The sequence below is a fragment of the Schistocerca americana genome, chromosome 5, assembly GCF_021461395.2.
Source record: "Schistocerca americana isolate TAMUIC-IGC-003095 chromosome 5, iqSchAmer2.1, whole genome shotgun sequence".
Classification (NCBI taxonomy): Eukaryota; Metazoa; Arthropoda; class Insecta; order Orthoptera; family Acrididae; genus Schistocerca; species Schistocerca americana.
Window position 1 is genome coordinate 98,752,806 of NC_060123.1, and position 23,961 is coordinate 98,776,766.

Here is a 23,961-nt window from a genome sequence, read left to right on the forward strand (position 1 = left end):
GTGCTCACTCCTGGCAGCTGACTTGGGCCATGGGCAGAGTATGCTAGTCCAGCAGTAAGCTCACTGTGTCATGCAGCTGACACCTCACCAAGGCCACTGTTGCCACCAGCCGCTGTTACACTATCTTAGCAATTCCCTGTCTCAGCAAACCCTCTTACTGCCACAATTCACAGTCAGCATCTGGGCCACATCTGTCAACCTACTGTATTAAAAACTGCAGTGTCACCGTGGACTGATTGATGCTTGTACTTAACAATACTGACACATACAAGTGCTACACCATCTCGTCAGTTGTTTTCAATACTCACAATTTCCTTAAACATTGGGTCTCGCATTTGAAGTAGTGTACTGGACCCAACACTTGGTTCTAGTCTGCCATGCTAGTTGTTTTTCTTCACCTGGCAGTTATGCATGGAGTTGTTAGAGAGGCTGTTCTCCAACTAATGTTACATGTTCTTCAACATCATAAACAACACTTCCAATCAACATCTTGTATAACACCAGATTAGTAACACAACTGCCTGAGTGGATAATGTTCTCTATGTGGCAGATTATCACCCAAGGTCCAAATCAATATCATTTGATATTTCTGCACAGAGAAGAAGCCTGTTTCTCGCTGTTGTCCATGGCATTATTCCATGGGCTGAACTTATCTTTGGCATAGTACCAGCATGGAGTAAGCAGCCCCACATCACAGCAGGTGGTGCCGTTCCAACACCCGTGCCACTCCCCAGACATATAGCTCCCATAGATTACTCCATCTCTGCACAGAATTTCCCACACAGTGGGGCTAACTGAAATATTAAGAAATCTTCCAACATATTTTGTCGGCTAAGTTAAATCTTGAGTGTGACACATTGTTTTCAACAAAATAGCCTGTGACACTACATATCCCACCACGGAGGCCACAAATGTTGGAATTATTCATTTACATTGACCATGCATTGCTTCTTGCTTAACTTATGCCTTTTTAATATTTTATTATTGAGACCTAGAGTGACACATTATACAGCTCCCATGGATTACTCCATCTCTGCACAGAATTTCTCACATTTCCCACACAGTGGGCTCTCCAGTCTCTTTTTCTAACTGAAACATTAAGAAATCTTCCAACATATTTTGTCACCTAAGTTAAACCTTGTGTATGGCACACTTTTTCCAACAAAATAGCCTGTGACACTACATATCCCACCAAGGAGGCAAAAGATGTTGGAATTATTCATTTACAATGAGCCTCTGCATTGCTTGTTTCTTAACTTATGCATTTTTAATATTTTATTACTGAGACTTAGGGTGACACTGTATATGTCTTTTGATACTACTCACGTTATTACATTCTTTCGATAACAAGAGGAAATAGAAACTTCATTATTCCTTTATAGTTTACTTTTACTATTTTTGTGCATCTTTCTTTAACATTTAATTTTCATCTGCCTGCATGAGGAACCATAATCTACACAATTTCAGATCTTGTATGACCTGTTTCACTTACATACCTTTACATCATAATCTATAACTCTTTTGTTATTCTCCTGCAAAAATAATCACTGTGATCCATGCTGCTTTCCCATTTGGAGGATGCTTTTAGAATACTGATCTTAATTTCTTATAAGAACCAATACATTACCTTCACACTGAGAGGAAGATACTCCTTCATTATTCATAACAGCTAATGGGTCAGTGCTCTATATAAAATCTAATCTACTCTCTACAGCAGTAAAGGTCATCTCAACCATGAGTCCACCTTAACTACATGTAGGTCATCTCACCCATGAGTTCATCTAAACTTACAAAACAAAAGTGCTCAAGGGCATCCCTTGTCTAGGTTCACTTTGAATAATCCAGGCCATCTCAGTTATGAGTCCATCTAGGCTATTTATGACATAATCTCCATATTTATATTTCACTGCCCTTAATATTACTCCATGAAGCATTTGGTCTGCCTGCATTTTTTACTTTAACTCACACCCTCCTGCGAAACACTATCCTTAAATTATTATTATTTTTTATTTAGTATTTCACAGTCTTCCTACCAATAGCCTCACACAGTTCCTCTCCTTTTAGGCATTCTTGTTACCTTCTTAACAATGGACTTGTTTCACAGTAATTTCATACCACTTTACTCCTGTTGCTCAATTTGCTTTTCTCTTTGCTTTTAAGATGTTAGTATCTCATTCAGTTCCTTTTAAGGGGCTGAATTACTTTCTTAGTATCCCCCCTCCCATCAACAATGACATAGCTAACATCGGAAGTTACTTCAGTACAATAAGTGCCTTCTTCTTTGTATCTGTTAGTGCATTTGTGTGTATGAATGGGTATTATGTATTCGGGCATGAAGATTCCAAGTCTCAAGTCTTTAATTTCTTCTGTTTACCACCTACCCAATAAAACACGAATAAAATCTACTCCATATATGCACACCATATAAAATTTAAAAGAAAAAGTTCCCCATACAAAGACGACAAAATTTGGTGTCATATACATCTGTTGAGACATTGTATTGATATTGTACTTTTGTAGGTAGTCCCTATTGATAGAATTCAGTTTCCTTATTCTCCCTTTAATGTAGAATATTACGTACTACCTAATGACCACAGATAAACAATATATTTATATTTCATTAAAGTTCTTCACCATTTTTCATTCAACATGCATTTACAGTACTTTTTTATATACATCTCTTCACTAATTATTTTAAGTAATAATATGGGACAGTATAAGTATAGTGATTTACAGATAATAGAGCAATAAGGGAATGAAGAATCAATGCAGGGAAAAAGGAAAAGAAGTATCACACTGATTAACTGGGCACCTTGTGTACGTCACAATGCACAGGCTACTTAGGACCATGGTCTCCCTGAGGATTCAATGAATTTCTTAATCATTTCTTCATTAAACATGCCTTTTTTTGCTGGTCACTGGATCCATTGGGAACACAGCCTTAGGGTGTGAAATTCCAACTATTTTATAAGGGCCACCATAAATCACAAAAAAAATTACTTGTTTTCTTTATTAATCCCGAACTTTAGTTTAGATATACTACCATTTTTATTAAAATTGGGCACCTTGATATTTGCTTGCTTAAGTAAATTGTCTGTCACCATTTCTTGCATACCATTTGGCTGTATTATGGTACCTATAGGCCAATAAAGCAATTTCAAAAGAGGTTCTCCTGCAAAAGGTTTACCTAAAATTTAAGTAGGTGATAACCCTGTAGAAATGTGTGGCAGTTCATTTAAAATTGTTTGAAATTCTGGAATAAACTGAGCCCAAGAAGTTTGCCTGCCAGAACTGAATGTTTTACATGATCTTCCAATTTCCTTTGAAACATCTTCCACTGAATGAGATAAGTTAAGAGAATGTTAAATCTCATTTGTGATATCTCTGATCAACTATAGTTTTACTTTTCCTCCTAACTAGTTTCCTCCCCAATCCCTAAAGCCTCTAGCCATTTTCACTCGTCTTTCACCTGATGATGCACATTCTGGAGCTGAAGTCATTGATTTTGCTATTTTTACTAAAGTATTGTTAAATTCTAGAAACTTTTCCTGTACTTCATTCCTCACTAAATCACATTGTTTTCCACTTTCCTTTCTGGCCTCCCATTTATATGGTTTCAAAGAGTTTTGTAAGTCTAAAATTCTATCAATTTTTTCTTGTCTCTTTTGCCTCAATTCTCTGATATGGAATACTAATTTTTTTCCAGCATTTCTAAATTGACCACTGTATTTTCTATGCTAGCAAAACATTCTGTTTTGAGATCATAAATTTTTTTTTGCTCAATTAATTTGTATTACTGTCTGTTTTTTGCTTAAATCATCTCTTAACTCATTTGTTAATTTAACCCTTTAACATTGGGCACCGAGGGCGAATGGGCAACACTGTGGATGGGAGGCATAGCTGACCACTTGATCCCCCCCGAATGGCTAGTTTGCAGCCACATGAAGCCCAATTAGTTTTTTCCAGTTACGACCACCATAATTGCTAACATATTAACTATCTTTTAGTTGTTTGGTATTTTATGTTGGTGACATTTTATATCTATATTATATTTCATGTTCACCATTGTAAGCACTCATTTATAATGGGATGCAAATGCCCCCCCCCCCCCCCCCCCAAAGATGACATTGGCACATTAGAAGGATTAAAAAATGCTACTTACACTTGCTTCATTATCAGTGTCAGGTAACACATTTTTCATATTGTACAAAACTCTGGATAAGAAATCTCACCACTTGCAGAAATGAACTTAACTTTCTTTTTTCTTCATTTGAAACAATCAATAGGTAATTTAAACATCATTCATGAATCAGTACAGTAGAAACAAACTCAGTTTCTGCAATGATTTTACACACATTGTTTGCATAATTATGTATTATTTGGGAACACAGCTTCTGCTGCTTATGTTGGGTTTCATACCAAAATACAGGCATAATATTTAGATACATGTATCAGTGCCAGGGAATATGTTTTTCACTTCACGATGCATAGCAAAACTGGGATATTCACAGTGTCTGCTTGCAGGCTATACAGAAAATTCTTATCTGCTTTCATTTGTTATTTTTTTTCTTACAGACAACATACGTCACATACATTGGCAGTTGATCTGGAAGATGAAGTCCAGCAGTCAGCCTTTGCAGGATGCCAATTCAGCTGCCATCCCCACTTGTACTCCTTTTGTTGACCTTGTATTTTTTCAATATTTCCTGAATCAAACCTAACTGAAAATTCACATGTGGCACCTTACCAGATGAGTTTTTGTACAGACAAAATGCATTGAACAATGACATGTCTATTAGGTGGAAGAAAATTTTTTGGTGCCATTTGGTGCACTTCCTGACACTTTCCACACTTTTCATTACCATATAGCTCTGATCAGCGCTTCCCATTGATTTGTTATAAACAACACAAAATGGAAAGTTTCATATGTTTTGCAGCTGTTGTGTAGTCATCTCTTGCATATCTGATGAATGAGAAGTTGACAGCACCTAGACATCCCTTCTATCACACCATTTCATTGGCAACATTAGCCTTGAACAGACCTGAATATCAGTTCTCCCTTTTGCAATTTCTCTGCCAGTTTGGGCATGACTTACCTGTTGGACCATACTGCACCACACAGTAGTTGCCCACTCACACAGCCAACAGAAGAGTGCTGGGCTTGTGTACCAATTATAGCAAAACATTGTATGCTCCTTCTGCAAATATGGCTCAATTAGTGTTGTGATGACATCTCCAGAGACCCTGAAATTCTGTTTTGTGGCATCTATGTCACTTCCACAGTAAAAAATGAATTCCAAAATATAAGTTGTTTGAACATCACAAATCAAAAACATTTTTATTTCAAAATGATTTTACTTTGCTGGGATATATTGTTTTATTTTTTGTCTCCCTTTAGACAAAAGGGGTGATTCATCCATGCAAAGGTTTTCAAATGAACATAAATGTTTCCTGAAAACAATATGAAAATGATCCAAAATAGGCCGAAGTTTGAACAAGTAGTCTATCTTGTGAAAGAAATAATGAAAAAATCAGAGTTTCCACTAGTGGATGTTCTGACCAGTACTCCAGTAAAGGCAATCTTTGTACACTTATCAAAATTTGACACATAGATACAAAAATAAAGAATTCATTTGGTGTCATGGCCATCCACTCTTTCTTTGTTCTGTCTGTCAGGTGTCCAGAAGGTTGAATAAAAATCTACTTGCCTTGTGACATGTGTGAGAGACAATTTCTTCACTTACAAACAGGGAAAATGAGCTAGAGAAACTTCTTATATCAACTATGCTTTGCAGTTCAGAATCTGTGGAAAAAACTGGTGTTTTTGTCGTGTTAGATTATTACTTGTCCATACCAGTTTCTGTTTTATATGCAAAGGCGTGGTTCCTTCTTCATTGTTCTCCTTGCCTTCTCATGAGTCATCAGATATTCCTGGGTCTGCTACTGTTGAATGGCCAGAAAATACCCGATGTACCTGAAGGCATCAGTATATCTGAAGCCATCGAATGGCCTGCAGAAGGTGATTGTTGTGCCAAAGCACTTGGGCATGGTACTGAATCATTCTCAGATTCATTTTCACTTCTAATCTCAAAATCGCTGTCTAATAGCAATTTCAAGGCTTCTTCAGCTGAGTAAAAAATTTTGCTCATATCCAAACTAAAAAGTTACACAAAATGAAACACCTACAGCGAAGAAAAGAGGCAATCAGATTGTATGTACCGACAACAAAAGTTTTTCCACTCACACCGCCCTGCTAACTGAATGCCCAAAATCATTAGCTGGTGACACAATGCAAGGTGAATTCCTGTGACATTAATACTCCAGTAAGCCCACTAGATAGTGCTAGGGACATTCTTTCAATAACACTTTAACTCAAAAACACAGTAAACATGCAGAGCAGGCTGGACTGAAGATTTTTGACATTTTGACAGCTCACTGGATTTGTGGGCTGGAGTGTGACAGTCATGAGATGTCTAGCACTGGCACCATGAAGGGAAGTCTCATAGTCTCATGGCATAGATTTCCCAAGTGATCAAAGCAGGGATGGCTGCTTGTAAACAGCAAGCTGCTTGGTCAGCTGCTCTCACTTTGTTGTTGTCAGCAATTCCTGTTTCACGAACCACCACCTTCACTCTTCTTTATATTTTACTAATAACTCACCACAATCATTGGCTTTTACTTTCCTGACTACTAATAAATAGCTCTTCTTGAGTTCACTCCACCAAAATAGAAAATTTTTTGAATACAAAGTAGTTGATGTTTGTTGTCACAGGCAACCAACCTAACTTCTTAGCAAAATCTTCACAAGTTATCCAATTTTTTTTAATTTTTTTATTTTGTAGTAACTACTCTCTTTCCACTGCTCTACTATTATTCACATCTGCCATAGGACACCAAATGTGGTGTTGCAGACGTTTCATTTATGCTTGTACTTACATTTGTAGCACAAGGAAGTGTGTACACCATCTTGTCTGGTGTTCTGAATACTCATAATTTCCATAAATGGTCCCTATTTACAGGAGTAGACTGGATCTGCTACTCAGTTCTGGTCTGCCATGCTAATCATTCTTTTTCACCTGGCAATTATGTGTGGAGCTTCACAACTGTTGGAACAGATAATGTTCTTCTCTATGCGACAAATAGTCACCCCACAAGGTCCAAATCAATACCATTTGATATCTCTGCACAGAGAAGAAGCTGACTGGGCATTGTCATCTGCAGAACTATTCCATGGGCTGAGCTCATCTGTGGTGCAGGACCAGCATCGAGTAAGTGGCCCCACATTACAGCAGGTGACAATGTTCCAACACCCACATAGCTCCCCAGACATACAGCTTCCATGGATTACTCTATCTCTATACAGAATTTCCTCCCATACAGTGGGCTGTGCAGAGTTTTTGTCTAGTTTACACATTAAGAAATCGTCTAACATATTTTGTCAGCTAAGGTAAACCTTGAGTGTGACATGCTACTTCCTACCAAATGGCCTGCAACACTAAAAATGTTGAATAATAAAGCCAGCATTCTTGACTCAGCTCTCACTGAGTTACTGGAAATCCCAACACCACAGCCTTCTACACATGCTATTCTGGGGGTAGGAGTGGCCATCCTGCAGCACTGGTGTCACTGTAGTGATCAATACAAACATGACATCATTACAACAGTTTGTCCCTAAAGTCATCTTTTTAAGTAGTGTACAGTACGAGGCAGTCAGTCTTTTAGCTACAAGACAAATTTAGTGTTAAGCACTGTAGTCCATACTGATATGGCTTCTTTAACTTTGGACTTACTCACTGCCAAAGGAGAGTCAAGTGTGCGGATGACATCTTTTCAAATGTGTTATATGACCGATAACTTCATTTTCATATCTCAGTCTTTGTCTTTACATGTAGGTGTACTTTGTTGCAAAGTGCAATACCTATCCACAAATTCCGTTGAATGAACAAAGGTACAGCCATAAGAACAAAGGTCACAAGTCTGGGAAAGAACCAAGTATTATATTCAGCATCTCTTCATGTTGCAGATAGAGCACAAAATGTTAATGATCATGTTAGCAGACCCAATGCAAAGCGCCAGTACAGACCCTTTAAATGGACATGTGGTGCAGCTTGCAGTTGAAGACTTAATACATAATACATGTGACCTGGTAGAAGAAAGAGAAACAGCCTGCAGATGGAATATAATTGCCAGGACCACATAATGATAAAGATCAGGCAAAGACAGCAGATATATGGGAAGGAGCACCTCTTGTAATAACTCAAGATCCCAGGAAGCATCCAGTAATGATGATGAGACATAACAATGAGCTAATCAAATGTTAACATTGAACTGCACACCAGAGAAGACATTAACTTATTCTTGTTTGCTAGCAACTTTTGTTACTAAACATACTGCAGCATGAAACAAAATACAACTGCAAAATTCCTTTTATAATTATTATTTTATTTATAACAGTGACTGAGTTAATATTTTCATTTACTCATTTCACAATTCTTATACTACTTTATTAAGAAAATTCTAAATTTATTCGTCTGTTTATCCAAAAGATCAGACAGATCTGTCAAACTTACAACCATTTACAGTTGTTGGAGAGACATAGATTTGCAGACAAAATATCTAATTAACAAACAACTTCAATACACATGTTAACACCACCCAAGGCCAAAAAGTAGTTGGGATGATCCAAGCATGACCTTGGAGCACTGATGACAGGCGTTGTTTGTTTCAACAAGTGCCACAGTGTTACAATCTGCAGTTGGTTGCAACCAGTTCCCTCCAAAGGTGCAATAACAGCCTCTTGAACATGTTGAATTAGGCCACTCTTCAACATGATGAATGAGGCCACCAGAAATACATACTGAGCATCCCTTCCTATCTCTTGTCACCATTTCAGTAAGGGGCATCATTATTCGCTTTACATTTGAACTGCTGACAGATGAGGGGCTCACATTGAAAACACATTTTGGACAAGAATGACTTACGCAGCATATGATGTAGTATTCGAATTCTGAGTTAAATTCATGAGTTAGTTTTCAAAAATCTCTACATATGGCAGAATAATACAGTTTGTTCTTTCCTCATAACCATATGTGTGACAAAATGGCTTCTAGGAGGAAGGTTGTTTAGAGGGAAGATGAAGGTGAAAAGTATTGCTATGTTAGAATAGCTATTAAGTAATGATCATAAGTTTGATGACTCTGATAAAGATCCAGATCACCAAGAGGCACAAAATCCAATTGACGAATGCAGCAGAAATGAATAAAATGAGGTAAGAAGTATTACTAACCTCAAATTTGCTTTTGCATGTACGCAGTGGTATTTACTGTAGCTAATTGTCCAGTCACATAAATGCAATCACTGTCAAAAGCCTCAGTAACCACCTTTTGCAGTGTGGACCTCTGTGAGACATGCAGGAACGGAGTCAGCAGTTTTCTGGTACCTACTGACTGGAAGGGAGCCGTGCTGACTCCAATGCTATGGACAGCTGCACTGGGTTTCTTGATTGCGGATCCAAGATGTGAACAGCCTGATCGAGGTGGTCACACACATTCTCAAATGGGTTTAAATCTAGGAAGTTTGTTGGCCAGGGGAATGTGGGAAACTGATCCTGATGGCATTGTCCTGCTGGTAGATGACAATCATGCTGAGGAAATACAAACAACATGTAGGGGTGGATGTGGTCACCAAGGATAGATACATACTTGTGTTGATCTGTTGTATCTTTCAGAAGGATGAGATCACTCAGGGAATGACACAGTAACATTATCTAGACCACAATATCTCTCCTCCAGCATGGACCCTTCTGACAACCATTGCTGGGTGTTTTCTTTCAGATGTTTCACAACATACATGCAAACAGCCACTTTTCACCAGAAAATGGCCACCTGTCACTGAGTTGATGTCCAGTTGCAGTATTGGTATGCTAATCGCAACCTACATTGCTGATTAATAGAAGTCAGCATGGGTGCACAAACCAGGTGCCGCGGAGGTCCACACTTAGTGACGGTCGGAGAATGTTTGTCAAGGAAACATTATTGGTAGCCCCTTGATTCATCTGGGTGGTCATTTGCTCAACAGTTGCACATGTATTTCCCTGTACACATCTCCACAGCTGTCATTCACCCTTGTCGTCTACAGCCCATGGTGTACCACAGTTGCCTTAATGCCAGTTTTGGGTAGTGCCATTATGCCAAATTGAACCATAGCAGAATGTGAACAGTTTACAAACTTAGCCATTTCAAAAATGCTTTCACCCTTGGCCCAAAAGCCAGTGGCCATGTCCTTTTGAACATCAGATAAATCGCTCCGTTTCTGCATTACGGCAATGACTGAACTGTTTTTTGCGTCCCCTCAACATGCTTTATATACTCTCCACTGCTAATACTGCCACCTGCAATCTATGAGTAGTTATTGCACACTGACATCAAACATAGGCAGTGGTCACATTAATGTGACTGGAACAGGTACATGTTATGGATAATTGCAGATGTATATGCTGTAGTTACCACATTATACACATTAGGGATTAATGCAGAGAAATATAATTGAATGATATATACTATAATATTCTCCTACGTGTATGTTTCTGTGTATATTATGTTTTAAAGAATTTAATTTGCATTTCTAGTTACTATAAAGTATCTAAGAAGAAAGGGAATAGGCATAAGAGATGGGAACCTGGTCCTAACAGTAACTGCAGGGAAAGGCGTTTTCATGGCTGCAAACAAGTAACCAAAACATAGAGAAAAACAAACAAAACTGACAGTCCACCAAGATGGAGTACAAATATAAGGTACTGTATGATGTCATCTGGCGAAAAACACATTGAATATTCATGGACTACAAAAAAGTGTTTTTTTTGGAATACTTAATATCCAGAGTAAAAGAAGACTGTTAAACTCCCTCAGGAAATGGAAGGGGAAAATAACAGCATCATCCAGAAGAGTATTCAAGAGCAGACACTGAATTTTTCAATACTTTCATAGACAGACTGCCAGCAAATACCAGCCATTACAAAAGAATTGACAGTGCAGACACGAAATTCATGACTGCAGAAATCACCTGTATCCACCGATACATTTCGATGGATTTTTGTATGAGAGCACAACATATCCTTCAAAAATCCTAAATCAGACCTCTCTGCATTTTTCATTGCCTTAATATAAAAACAGATGAGGCAAAAAAGGAGAAAGATCAAAACTCACCAAAATCCTTATCTTATTGACTTGACTTACACCAGCACAAATCAAAAGCTGGGCAGGATGCTGCTATGCTTGATGCAGAAGAGTCATAGAAAAATGAAGGCCTTTACCTCATTAAGTCTGATTTGCTGCACGCCCTATCTACCTACAAAGTTCCAACTGGTTCTGCTTTCCACAAAAAGAAACTCTTCTGTTACAAACTCAGCATCCATTCTTGTTCAGAAAAACACGGATATTTCTATGTGTCAGAAGAAGGAACTTCTGGCAGACAAGCTGATGAAATGCAATTGTTTACTGATGCACCTTGAGTGACATAACAATCAGGGAGAGAAGTAAATAGAACAAGAACTAGGCCATTAATGACTATGGTTGAAACTTACAGCAGATGATAGATTCAAAACTGTCTCACACATATTTCCATAAGTGGAGCATTCAATGTTGTCTTCTGATCACAATTTTGGTGTCATTGAAAATTTTGTATGGAATCATTGGCAGCATATATTCTCACTTAAGGAATGGGAAGAGTTCTTGAAAAATTGTCAGAAGATGAAATATATGACTGTTTACCATATGACCTCAGATGATTTTGTGAAGATTTCAAACTTGTAGGAAAACTTCAAACTAGCTTGCACAACATGCGCTATGAAAAGTCTGGCATTAGAAATGTTGTGAAGATGGATTTCTCAAGTCAGGAACCTAAAAATCTGAAAGTATGTGATTCATAAAATGATAAAATGGGTCCTATATCACTAAGACAAAGAGGTCATCCCGAGCAGTTCATCAAAGGCTTCAAACTCTCTCTTCTAATTCTACGCAGAGGTCCATGATCCATGGAAACAACCAAACTGAATGCTGTTATTTCTTTGCTACTAAGTTTTTCATAACAGTCCTTGCATAAAAAGTTTTTGGGTTAATTACCACTTCAAATTTGGATAAAATTCCAAGCTTTTGATGACTGCCCCCATCATCATAATCAGGAGCTACAACAGATTGTTGTGAAATGGCAAGGCTTGCACTTTTATACCCACAGGATGGCATCTGATTGGCTGTAAAACACCCTAGTGTCAACTTTGAAATGGTGGGTACTGAGGTGATGTCCTCTAAGTCCACAGATTTTGTTTGCACTGTCTATCCTACATTGCTTGCAGCACCATCGTTCACGTCAGACAATAAACCATGAGATGTTTCCTCTGTGCTTTTTCTTTATCAAGTACACACTTCTATGCACAACTAAGTGCATAGCCTGTGTCTCTATTCAAGTTGGTTTCACAAAGTCTAACTCCACGGCCTCCCTGATCACAGAGTCCCCATACGTCGAAGTGTGAGCAAGTATTTTCATTTGTTCAAACAAAATCTTGTGCTTATTTAACAGGCTGTGCTCTGCTACTCCTGATTTATCCAAATACCTGCATTTGAGGTGATCTGATGCTTAACAAGTGATGGGCAACAGTCTGTATAGACTGGCTCATATAACTTTTACCACACTCACATGGAATGTTATAAATACCTGACATTCTCACACCAAGATTATCCTTTACTGCTCACAAGATTTATTTAATTTTTCTGGGCAGCTGGGAGACTGGTCTGATTCCTTGCCTGTTTCAGACTGTACATATCTCGCTAGTTGTTACATCACACAATGGAAGCCATGCTATGTGTTAGTCCTGTTGGCTTGTTTGAATGGCATCACGTCTTGGTTTCCTTGACAGCACTGATCTAATATCCTGGGCAAATACCTGTTGCTTCTGTACGCCATCATCAGAGGATTAATCTAAGAGCCAATGTGAGGCCCTTCTCTGAAATAGTCCTGACTCTTTATCCTATGGTGTTCAGCATAGGTCTCTTCCGAGCTGGTTGGTGCAAGCAATGCCCAAAGAGATAAAGATCTGAATGCATCAGTTTCCTGTACACAGAATGGCCGAGTTTTCCATCTCATTTCCAACCAACCAACACATCTAAGGAAGGTAACTTACTGTCCTTCTCCATCTCCACTGTAAATCTTATATTGGGATGTTAATCATTCAAATAATCAAAGGACTGCTGCAGCATCTCTCTGCCATGTGGCCAGATTAAAAATGTATTATCAGCATATCTGAAGATGCAGGAAAGCCAGAAGGGAGCACTGTTCAACACTTGTTCTTCAAAATCCTCCATGAAAAAGTTAGCTATGGCTGGTGACAGTGATGAACCCATGGCTGTTCCATCAGTCATTTCATAATAATTTCCACCATGCAAGAAGTAAGTGGACATCAAAGTGTGCCAAAATAATTTCAAAACTTCAGGGGAAAAATGAGCAGCCAATAGTTTTAATGTGTCTTCCACCAGTACTTTCATAAACAGAGAAACCACGTCAAGACTTACTATGGCTTCATTCACTCCTGTCGTCATCTGTTTTATGGTATCAAAAAATGTTTGTGAGTTTTTCATTAGATATCTGCAATGGCTGACTATCAGTGCCAATAATTTAATTATGTACTTTGCCTGGCTGTATGTAGAAGAGCTGATGGCACGAATAATTGGTCTCAATAGAATGCCAGCTTTGTGTATCTAAGGCAGAGTGGCACAGGTGCTCTTAGCCTTAAATTCTTCACAGGTTCATCAGAGAAACCAGACTTCTTTAACAGCTCTCCTGTTTTTATTCTAAATGCCAATGTAGGATCTTATCTGAGAATACAGTATGTGCATTCTCCCAATATCAGACCCATCTTTATGATAATTTGTAGCATTGAAGATAAGTATAGTATTCCTCTTTTCAGTTGATAAGACAACCAACTCTTCATCCTTCTCCAGCAATCTCAGTCCATGGTTCTCTATTCTGCAATTATTTGACTTAGGAGGCTTAGCTATCTCCAAAATCTGGTTATTAGCAAACTTCACCTCATCTGATGCTTCTTCAGGAAAATGCTGAACCAATATTTTACTCCAGTGATAATCTCCATCAATGGTAGCTTATGTGGAGATAGAGCAAATTTCAGTCCTTTGCTGAGAACTGAGATGGTGCCTTCTTCAAGTTTCATGTTGGCAAAGTTGATAACAGTGCAATGAAAGCCACTTGGCCCGGCAGTTCCTAGTTCACGGTTAAGGTGCTCAAATTTATCAGCCTGTTTCCCCATTGTCTTGCTTAAATTAGCTCGTTGATTTGCAGCCAAAGTCATGTCCAACCATTCCCAGTCCCATGGTGAGGATAAAGATGGCGATGGAGGCAATCATTGAAAGCTTGGAATTCCATCCAGATTTGATGCGGCAAACTGAGAACTTTTTATGCATGTTCTGTTTCATTACCATTACACACCAGAAGCTCATCATGGTTATTACAAGGCATTTCATGTAGATTAAAAATCCAAATAAAACAATGAGATCAGTGAAAGTGAAATCTGAATGCTGGTATTAGTGTTTACAAGTCTTAATCTTAGTAAATTTAATTACATTATATCACCTCATTAATTTCTTTTTCCAATTAAAGAAATTATTTCCATTTTGTGACATTTCCAGTGCATTCTTTAATGTTCAAATATTTAATAAAAATATCAAGAAACACTGGGACACTTTAAATGAATAATTATATTTTTATAAAGCTTTGTATCTAATAACTTCAAAACACTAAAGCGTCACTCAGCATGTTTTACACTCAAGTCCCTCACTTGACAGACACATTACCCTTTTGCATTTGCCTCATATTGACACAGGCAACAGCAGGTTTCCCAACAGGTGAGTTGAGTCTCACTGGCTCAGTTTCTGTTTCAATGGAAGACAGCAGTTTGAACTTGTAGGTTAAGGGGATCAGTGTAACAGCCTGTGTTCTCTCTGGTCCCTGTCTCCCGTGTACAGGCCACCTAACCCTATCACTGACAAGCCACTCACAGTCTAGTGAGCGAGTAGTGATAGATCCCATACTTCCTGTGGAGGAGACAGGATCCACTGGAGAGGATAATACTTGATGTATCTTCGGCACATGGCTCTTGGGGGGTGTCTCAACACACCCGTTTGCAGCTGCTTACAATCATTTGCCAGTAGTCAGAGTGACATCCAGTTGATTACAACATCAACAAAGTCATCCTGTGTCTGAAAACGGCATTCACAGTGGGGCTACATTGTGACTGGTGCAATATTTTACAACAGTGAACAAATAACTTAAAAATAAACCTGTTGATTCTCTTTCAATATCTGCATCTGTTAAGGAGAATGTGTTAGTAATTCCCTTTAAGAACTGAAACAGTTTGTGTGCAGAATGAAATTATCCAAGAGAAAAAGGCAATATAAGTAATTAGGATAAAAATTACTAGTTTCTGAAACATTTTGTCAGTAACAAACTTGACAATTTATGAAAATGCAAAGAATATACACATCCTGGTGAATGGAAAAACTAAAAGTAACACAATGTGTTAGGAATGTTTACAGTAACTAAATTGCAAACACCAATTTACTATGAGATAGGTTATACACAACATTCATAGCTGCTGAAAATTCTCAAAAAAGTATATTTATTTACATCGATATACACTAAAATTTGGAGTGAACCAGTCCTTAAACAAGGATACCACTCCTCAAATTGTATAAAGCACAAATATTGATTACATCTGATACTGTGGCATATAATGTTTGAAAAAATACAATACATCATGAATCATGAATGAGTTTTTTACAACCAACAAGAAAAACCCATTTAAAGTTTACACTCTTCGCTTACAAAAGTTCTCAGAAATATAAGTTTATTTACAAAGATGTGTCCCAAAATATGTGATAAAATTATGGAAGGACTTTTTTTGAGTGCACACATTGTTGCCAAAAGTTTCTCAAATACAAAAATGAAGTTTACAATTGACAACACAGTATGAGCTTTTCACAGCTTTTGCTAATGTCTGAAAATGCACAACATATCATGATACTTGTGAGTATTGACACAATCAATTAAAGATTATTCAGAAATGACATAAACAGTAAAATCTTAGAATATAGAATTCTGAATTGGACCTATCTGGCACATACAGTCTCACACAAAGGAAAATTCAGAAGTCAGCTTGTATATTAAATAAATGTGTGAATTGCATGGATTTTTTTGCTTCTATACTGGCTTGCCAGTGATAACTACTGAGTGTCAGACTTAAAACATCAAAAATTGTGGAACACTAATGAATCATACCTTCTGCTTGGGACAGTCAACAATAACCATAGAATAAGTTATAAATTGATATGATATGAAACACATCATGGCTACTTCAGCCTTAGTGGATTCATGGATAAAAGTATGTCTCCTCTCGCTTTTTCATCCACTGCTACAATACTCTGTGAGGCACTTTAGTGGTAGCAACTGTATTGCTTTCATTAATTACTCGAAACTGTGATCTGTCTCTTGACACATATCCCCATGTATTGTTTTTGTGAGTAGTGATACAATTTGTATTCTTTATGTGGCAGTCATATGTGCCATATTCTTAGGTTTATCTTACTCATTATTCAGCAGTTTTCAACTTAAAATACACTCCTGGAAATTGAAATAAGAACACCGTGAATTCATTGTCCCAGGAAGGGGAAACTTTATTGACACATTCCTGGGGTCAGATACATCACATGATCACACTGACAGAACCACAGGCACATAGACACAGGCAACAGAGCATGCACAATGTCGGCACTAGTACAGTATATATCCACCTTTCGCAGCAATGCAGGCTGCTATTCTCCCATGGAGACGATCGTAGAGATGCTGGATGTAGTCCTGTGGAACGGCTTGCCATGCCATTTCCACCTGGCGCCTCAGTTGGACCAGCGTTCGTGCTGGACGTGCAGACCGCGTGAGACGACGCTTCATCCAGTCCCAAACATGCTCAATGGGGGACACATCCGCAGATCTTGCTGGCCAGGGTAGTTGACTTACACCTTCTAGAGCACGTTGGGTGGCACGGGATACATGCGGACGTGCATTGTCCTGTTGGAACAGCAAGTTCCCTTGCCGGTCTAGGAATGGTAGAACGATGGGTTCGATGACGGTTTGGATGTACCGTGCACTATTCAGTGTCCCCTCGACGATCACCAGTGGTGTACGGCCAGTGTAGGAGATCGCTCCCCACACCATGATGCCGGGTGTTGGCCCTGTGTGCCTCGGTCGTATGCAGTCCTGACTGTGGCGCTCACCTGCACGGCGCCAAACACGCATACGACCATCATTGGCACCAAGGCAGAAGCGACTCTCATCGCTGAAGACGACACGTCTCCATTCGTCCCTCCATTCACGCCTGTCGCGACACCACTGGAGGCGGGCTGCACGATGTTGGGGCGTGAGCGGAAGACGGCCTAACGGTGTGCGGGACCATAGCCCAGCTTCATGGAGACGGTTGCGAATGGTCCTTGCCGATACCCCAGGAGCAACAGTGTCCCTAATTTGCTGGGAAGTGGCGGTGCGGTCCCCTACGGCACTGCGTAGGATCCTACGGTCTTGGCGTGCATCCGCGCGTCGCTGCGGTCCGGTCCCAGGTCGATGGGCACGTGCACCTTCCGCCGACCACTGGCGACAACATCGATGTACTGTGGAGACCTCACACCCCACGTGTTGAGCAATTCGGCGGTACGTCCACCCGGCCTCCCGCATGCCCACTATACGCCCTCGCTCAAAGTCCGTCAACTGCACATACGGTTCACGTCCACGCTGTCGCAGCATGCTACCAGTGTTAAAGACTGCGATGGAGCTCCGTATGCCACGGCAAACTGGCTGACACTGACGGCGGCGGTGCACAAATGCTGCACAGCTAGCGCCATTCGACGGCCAACACCGCGGTTCCTGGTGTGTCCGCTGTGCCGTGCGTGTGATCATTGCTTGTACAGCCCTCTCGCAGTGTCCGGAGCAAGTATGGTGGGTCTGACACACCGGTGTCAATGTGTTCTTTTTTCCATTTCCAGGAGTGTATATATCTTACATCTGGTCAAAAAAAATTTCACTTTTGCAGTCATGTAACCTGGGCCTACAACCGGTTCTGGATTTGCAGACATGACATTTAATCATAAAATCACTCTACTAAAAATATTAACTGTACATAAGCTTAACAGCAATGAATCACACAAAAACAAAAGACAGTGATATTCAGCTGTAGAAATGTCCGTGAATATCAAAGAAAGCACGTGACAGTAATAATATAAATTGAACAATAACATTTTTCTAATGTGTTGCTAAGGAGTAAACCTATACCTATTACTGTATGATCTATCACTGTCTCAAAGAACCCAATTCAGTAATACTGCACAACAAACTTGATACTAACCCATTTTGAGATTTATCACATTGTGGGTGTGACACAACTGACTAATTGATATGTGACAAGTGTAGTGTTTCTTTATCTTCTGATGCTCTTTGAGAGTCCCAGTCTTCTTTGCTTTCTAATGTGATATCAGATGTTGATTTGTTTGGGGTTTATAACAAAGTGAAAATTATCATACTGATGATTCATGTATTTGTTTCATATGTAGGCAGTAGTGTTCCTGCATAATTGTTGATCCTGAAGAAGATACTGGGTTCTTGTGAACAGATTATCTGCTGCCCCTCACACTGACACGTTACAATCATGAATGAAGTAAATAGCCTACTGCATGCCATCGACAGCAGTATCCAGGGCAATAAACATGAAACTGAGGTTCTGCAATGCCCATCTCCTGTATTTCAACTAATGGATTCTGCACTTCATGCTGATCTGAGTCAGACATTATGCAAACACCTGCACCAGTTGTGCCATTTGTTACAGCAATGCATCAACAGAACAATGTTTCACACAGCCATACAGCAGTGTCTGGTACTGCATACAAGAGTAACAACCTCTCTGCCCATCAGCTCCCAGGTCCTCCAATGTTGTGTTTGCAAACAAGGGTTTTGTTATTTGTGCCTCACCAACCAGATACAAGGTTTACAATAATGGAAAACATTCTCACCCGGTGCCAAATCCGTGACAACACCCAAACAATATTATACACTTCTGATGTCATCAGTGTGAGGGCAGTTTGTGGTACTGTGAACAATGAATAAATTTTCAGCTGCCAAGACCACTAAAATCAATTATTGATATAGATAACCAGTTTTGGCAATTCTCTGTTTCCATCTTTGGATCTACATTTACATCACCATTTACACTGACCACAGACTCATCAGGTTAGCATTCCAAAAGATCAAAGACTAGTTCTCTCATCCCCAGTTTACAACACATGTCTGCCATATTCACAGTGCCAACAACTTCGCAGCTGACTACTTTTGTTGTATCAGCAGTGTGACATCGGCTTTCAACTACAGTGACTTTGCCAATGCTCAGTCTTCCGATCAACAACTTCAGATGTTATTAAATGACTCCTCCACCAACCTACATTTCCAACTGTTGGTTGCACCCAGTGGTGCAGTAAGTATGTGGCACAATATATCTATAAACAACTCAAGGTGTAATATCATGCCCCAGTTTTGACAGACTGATTTCAAACAACATCTACACTCTGATGCAGCCTGGGGCCAATGCCACAGTCAAAGAGATGACTGACCAATTTGTGTGGCCTTCAGTCAGGAAAGATACACACAACTGCACTCATGCACACATCCAGTGCCAATACAGCAAGATTCAACAGCATAAGCATGCAAATGTGTCCACATTGACCTAGTTGACCTGTACTCCCATCTGAGGGCTACAGATAAATATTCATGGTGTTGTACAGATGCATATGGTGGGCAGAGGCTGTTTTGATTATGGATATATCTGCTAAGATGACCATAAGATGTTCATCAAGACTTGATTGGCATATTTCGGTTGTCCTCTTCACATCACTATAGACCAAGGGCAACAGTTTGAGTCTAACCTTTTCAATAAACTGTCAGATTTGTGTGGTTTACAGAGACATTGTACCACAAGCTACCACCCAGCAAGCAATGGCTTGGTTGGGAGATGGCGCTACAACTTAAAAGCCACCCTAAACGTGCCATAATGCTACTCGGACTCAAGTGTTGTCCCTGGTTCTGCTAGGACTATGCACAGCCTTCAAAGCAGATCTCAGTTTCTTATCAGTGCATCACAGCAGATATCCTCACCCGCTCACTACTACTAGATGAGTCACAATTTCCTTGCCTGATACAACTGTGAGAACATGTAGTACGGGTGTGGCACCCCTCTGAATTGCACCATGAATCTCACCTAGTTTTCATGCACAAGGCACTAGCAGACTGCTCTCACATCATATTTCACATGGATCTTGTCAGCACTCCATTACAACCTCCCTTTCACGGACCCTTCTGGTTCTATGGTAAGATGAACACACAATGGATATTTTCCAAAACAGCAAGTGAACCAAAGTCTCCACTGAGTGAGTTGAGCCCACCTGGATTTTACCACTTACTTCAAACAGCAGCATGAGGTCAATAATGGAACCAACACTTCACACTCCTCGCCCACTGTGCTCTACCAGTGGTGCACCTTCTGACCACCACTCCCCAGAACCTGCTGTATCACCTACTTAAGTTACGTGCCAACCTCACCCAGCCATCCACACATGAGCTGGTCACAAGCTCACATTAAAATTCCCCTTTATACCTGGTTCTCTGCACTTTGGGCAGCGGGAAAGGGCTGTGTGGGTATGACATAATTGGCTAATCAATATGTAAGGAGTGCAATGTTTCTTTATCTTCAGGTGCTCTTTGAGAGTCCTGTTCTTGTTTTTTTCCCCCTAATGTGCTCAGATGGTGATTGTTGGCTGTGTATAATAAAGTGAAAGTTATCACACCAATAATTCACATACATTTTTGTACGAAGACGGTAGTGTTCCTACAATAACATTAGCTCAACATTATTCTTCATTTGACATTTCACTTTAGCATAGAGGTAATGCTTTGCAGACATACAGCTTATTGGAAATATCACCAAAATGAATGTACTTAGCAAACATAAAATATTCCTGAAGATATTAATTCTAACATGACTGTGCAGATTCAGACTGAAGTCAGTTTACTTAATCTGTCTAAAAGACTGTTTCTAACTTACCAAAGCAATGTGGAGAACTGGATTATCATAATCATCACTGCCCTGCTTCGAAATGGTTTCAGCAGTAGTCTCTTTGATTCATGCATGGCAACTTTTACTAATGAGCAGTTTGTTTTCCTGCTGTCAACACTAGATGACAATTCAGTTTCTGTTTTCGCTTCTTCTTTCAGCTGTTTAACCTGAAACATAATTTTTGAAACTAGAAAGTTATACTTATGTGCAATAGGGTACCCATACAAAAAACTAAAATAGAGTCAGCAAGGAAACTGCATTTCAAGGCATATTGCCAAAAGTCAAAGCAGCCAGATATAGTGGTCAAGTGTCTGTGAATTGCGTTTGCCTGAACATGTTTGTGTGTGTATGTTGTCTAATTCAGAAGAAGGCCTTTAGGTAGGTAGACACAGAAAGTACTGTTTGTTACAAATGATGTCACAAGTATAGTTTTTAAATGATTTAACTATTAATAGACTTCTGCAATGGAATATTAAGAAAAAAGATGATAAAATCTTGTATTAGAACACTCAGCTTTATTTAACTTACATATCCAGCACTGTTATTGCACACAGAGAGATTCTTTGCTTAGGATTTAAAATGAAGAAAATGAAATGAAATGAAATGAATGGTTTAGCAATGTAAGCTAAAGAAAAAAATGACAAAAATGCAGTTTGCAATAAACTGCAAGACAACCCTAGAAAGTATATGAAGCACAGAAGATGAAAGAGCTATGAGATCTCAAACCTGTTTTAAGCCCTTATGTTTTCACTTTATAGGTATGTTAATTACATGTTCTATGCTCACACCTGCAATAATCTACAGTAAGAAGTAAAACATTTTGATAAATCCTAAGGGAAGTGATATCTTTTTAGTGAATACAGGAGGCCTGGGTTCAAATCCTAATCCAGCACAAATTTTCAACTGTCCTCTTTGACTTAAATCAATGCCCATTCACAGCCAATGTTTGTATTTCTTTTGCATATTAATTCATAGTGGCTGCTGGATCAAAAAAGTGTCTGTTCTTTTGGACCTTTTGAACATAAAAGACACAAATAATGTCCTCTACTGACTCTCCCTTTATCATCTGGCTCCCATTTGACCTTCATGATCCCAGCTCCCTCCTCATCAACACCGCCATTGCCTATATCTGGGCTTCCACTGAAAACTAACTTTCCCAATGCCTGACTCACTCCAAACCTACAACCTCCTCCCTTGTCACCATGAGCAACCAGAACCTCACCCACATTTACTTTTCCTTCAGAGCATCAACTACAAACAAATACACAGTGCAGTAATGTTTACACATATGGCATCATTCTATGCCATCCTACTCACAGGTCATCCAGAGGAATCCTTCCTAGCCACCCTGAATCCCAAATCCCTCACCTGGTTTAGATTCACTGATGACACCTTCAAGATATGTACCAAGGGTGAGAACATCCTATCCATATTCTTCAAAAGCCTCAACATCTTCTTCCCCACTCATATCATCTGGTCCCCCTCAGCCCAACATGCCTCCTTTCTTGAGATTGACCTCCACCTTAAGGATGGCTCTATCAATATCTCATCTACACCAAACCTACCAACCACCAATAACAGCTCAATTTTGGCAGTTGACACCCACCCCACACTAAGAAGTTCTTTCTATACAGCCTAGCCATCCATGTTCATCACATCTACAGTGATGAGCAGTACTTCTCCAAATAGGTGAAGGGTCTCACTGAGGCCTTCCCGGACCTAAATTACCTCCCCATCTTATCTATAAAACAGATCTCCCATGTCTTGTCTCCTCAGTCACCTGTCAACCCTCACATACCCACTTATCAGCCCCCCTCTCACCCATGACTCAGTACACCCAGGACTGGAGCAACTGAATCACATTCTCCAAAAGGGTTTCAGCTACCTCTCACCATGCTCTGAAACGGAAAATATCCTTCTTTCTATCCTCTCCACCGATTCCTCAGTGGTATTCCACCACACACCTGAACTACAGAATACCCCTGTCCATCCCTGTTCCACTCCTGCTTCCAACCCCTTGGCTCTTAACTCATATTCATTGAAAAGACCTAGCTTCGAGACCTGTCTCATAAATCCTCCCACTACCACTTACCTCAGTTCAGCCACAAGCGTTTCCTACACCATCAAAGGAAGGGTCACATAGAAAAGTAGCCATGTATCTACAAAGTCTAACAAATGCAAGCACTGTGTGGCATTCTATGTGGGCTTGACAACTAATAAACTGTCTTGATTACTGCCAAACTGTGGCCAACAGACTGTTGGACTGCCCAGTTATCAGGTACGCTGCACAGCATGGTGTGCTTGACTTCAATAATGGCTTCACAGTCCACGCCCTCTGAATTCTTCCCACCACCAACAGCTTTTTTGAATTGCTCAGGTAGAAACATACCCTTTGTTCCAGTAATCTTGACTCTAATGTTCACTAGTCCCTTGTCCCCTATGTCCCTCTATCCCCTCCCCCAATCACCTTCAGCTCCATACATTTATGTCCTCCAGCCCATGTGCATAGCCCTTACCCTTTCTCTGACCCCCCCCCCTTTCTCTGACCCCCCCCCCCCCCCCCCTTTCCCTGCCCAGCTCAGCCTTCCTAACATTGCACCTAGCAGCTTAGTTATTGTTCAGTGCTGTATTGAGTAGAATGTTGCATTGCAGTTTGCGAATTTTGAGATGGCAGGGTTAGAGGAGCAGCATGTCTGCATTAAATTTTGCACTTCATCAGTGTGGAAAACTTGTACAATTGGTTCTTCAAAATG

The 23,961-nt window shown here is 39.8% G+C and overlaps 1 protein-coding gene across 1 annotated transcript in view; it reads right to left on the reverse strand.

Annotated features, from left to right (window-relative positions):
- LOC124616219 (synaptic vesicle glycoprotein 2B-like) overlaps positions 1–23,961 on the reverse strand; it is a 277,727-nt gene that overhangs the window by 63,900 nt on the left and 189,866 nt on the right. The window contains exon 7 of the mRNA XM_047144521.1: positions 21,197–21,375. Coding sequence (XP_047000477.1) covers positions 21,197–21,375 — 179 coding nt within the window. The remainder of the gene's footprint in view (positions 1–21,196; positions 21,376–23,961) is intronic.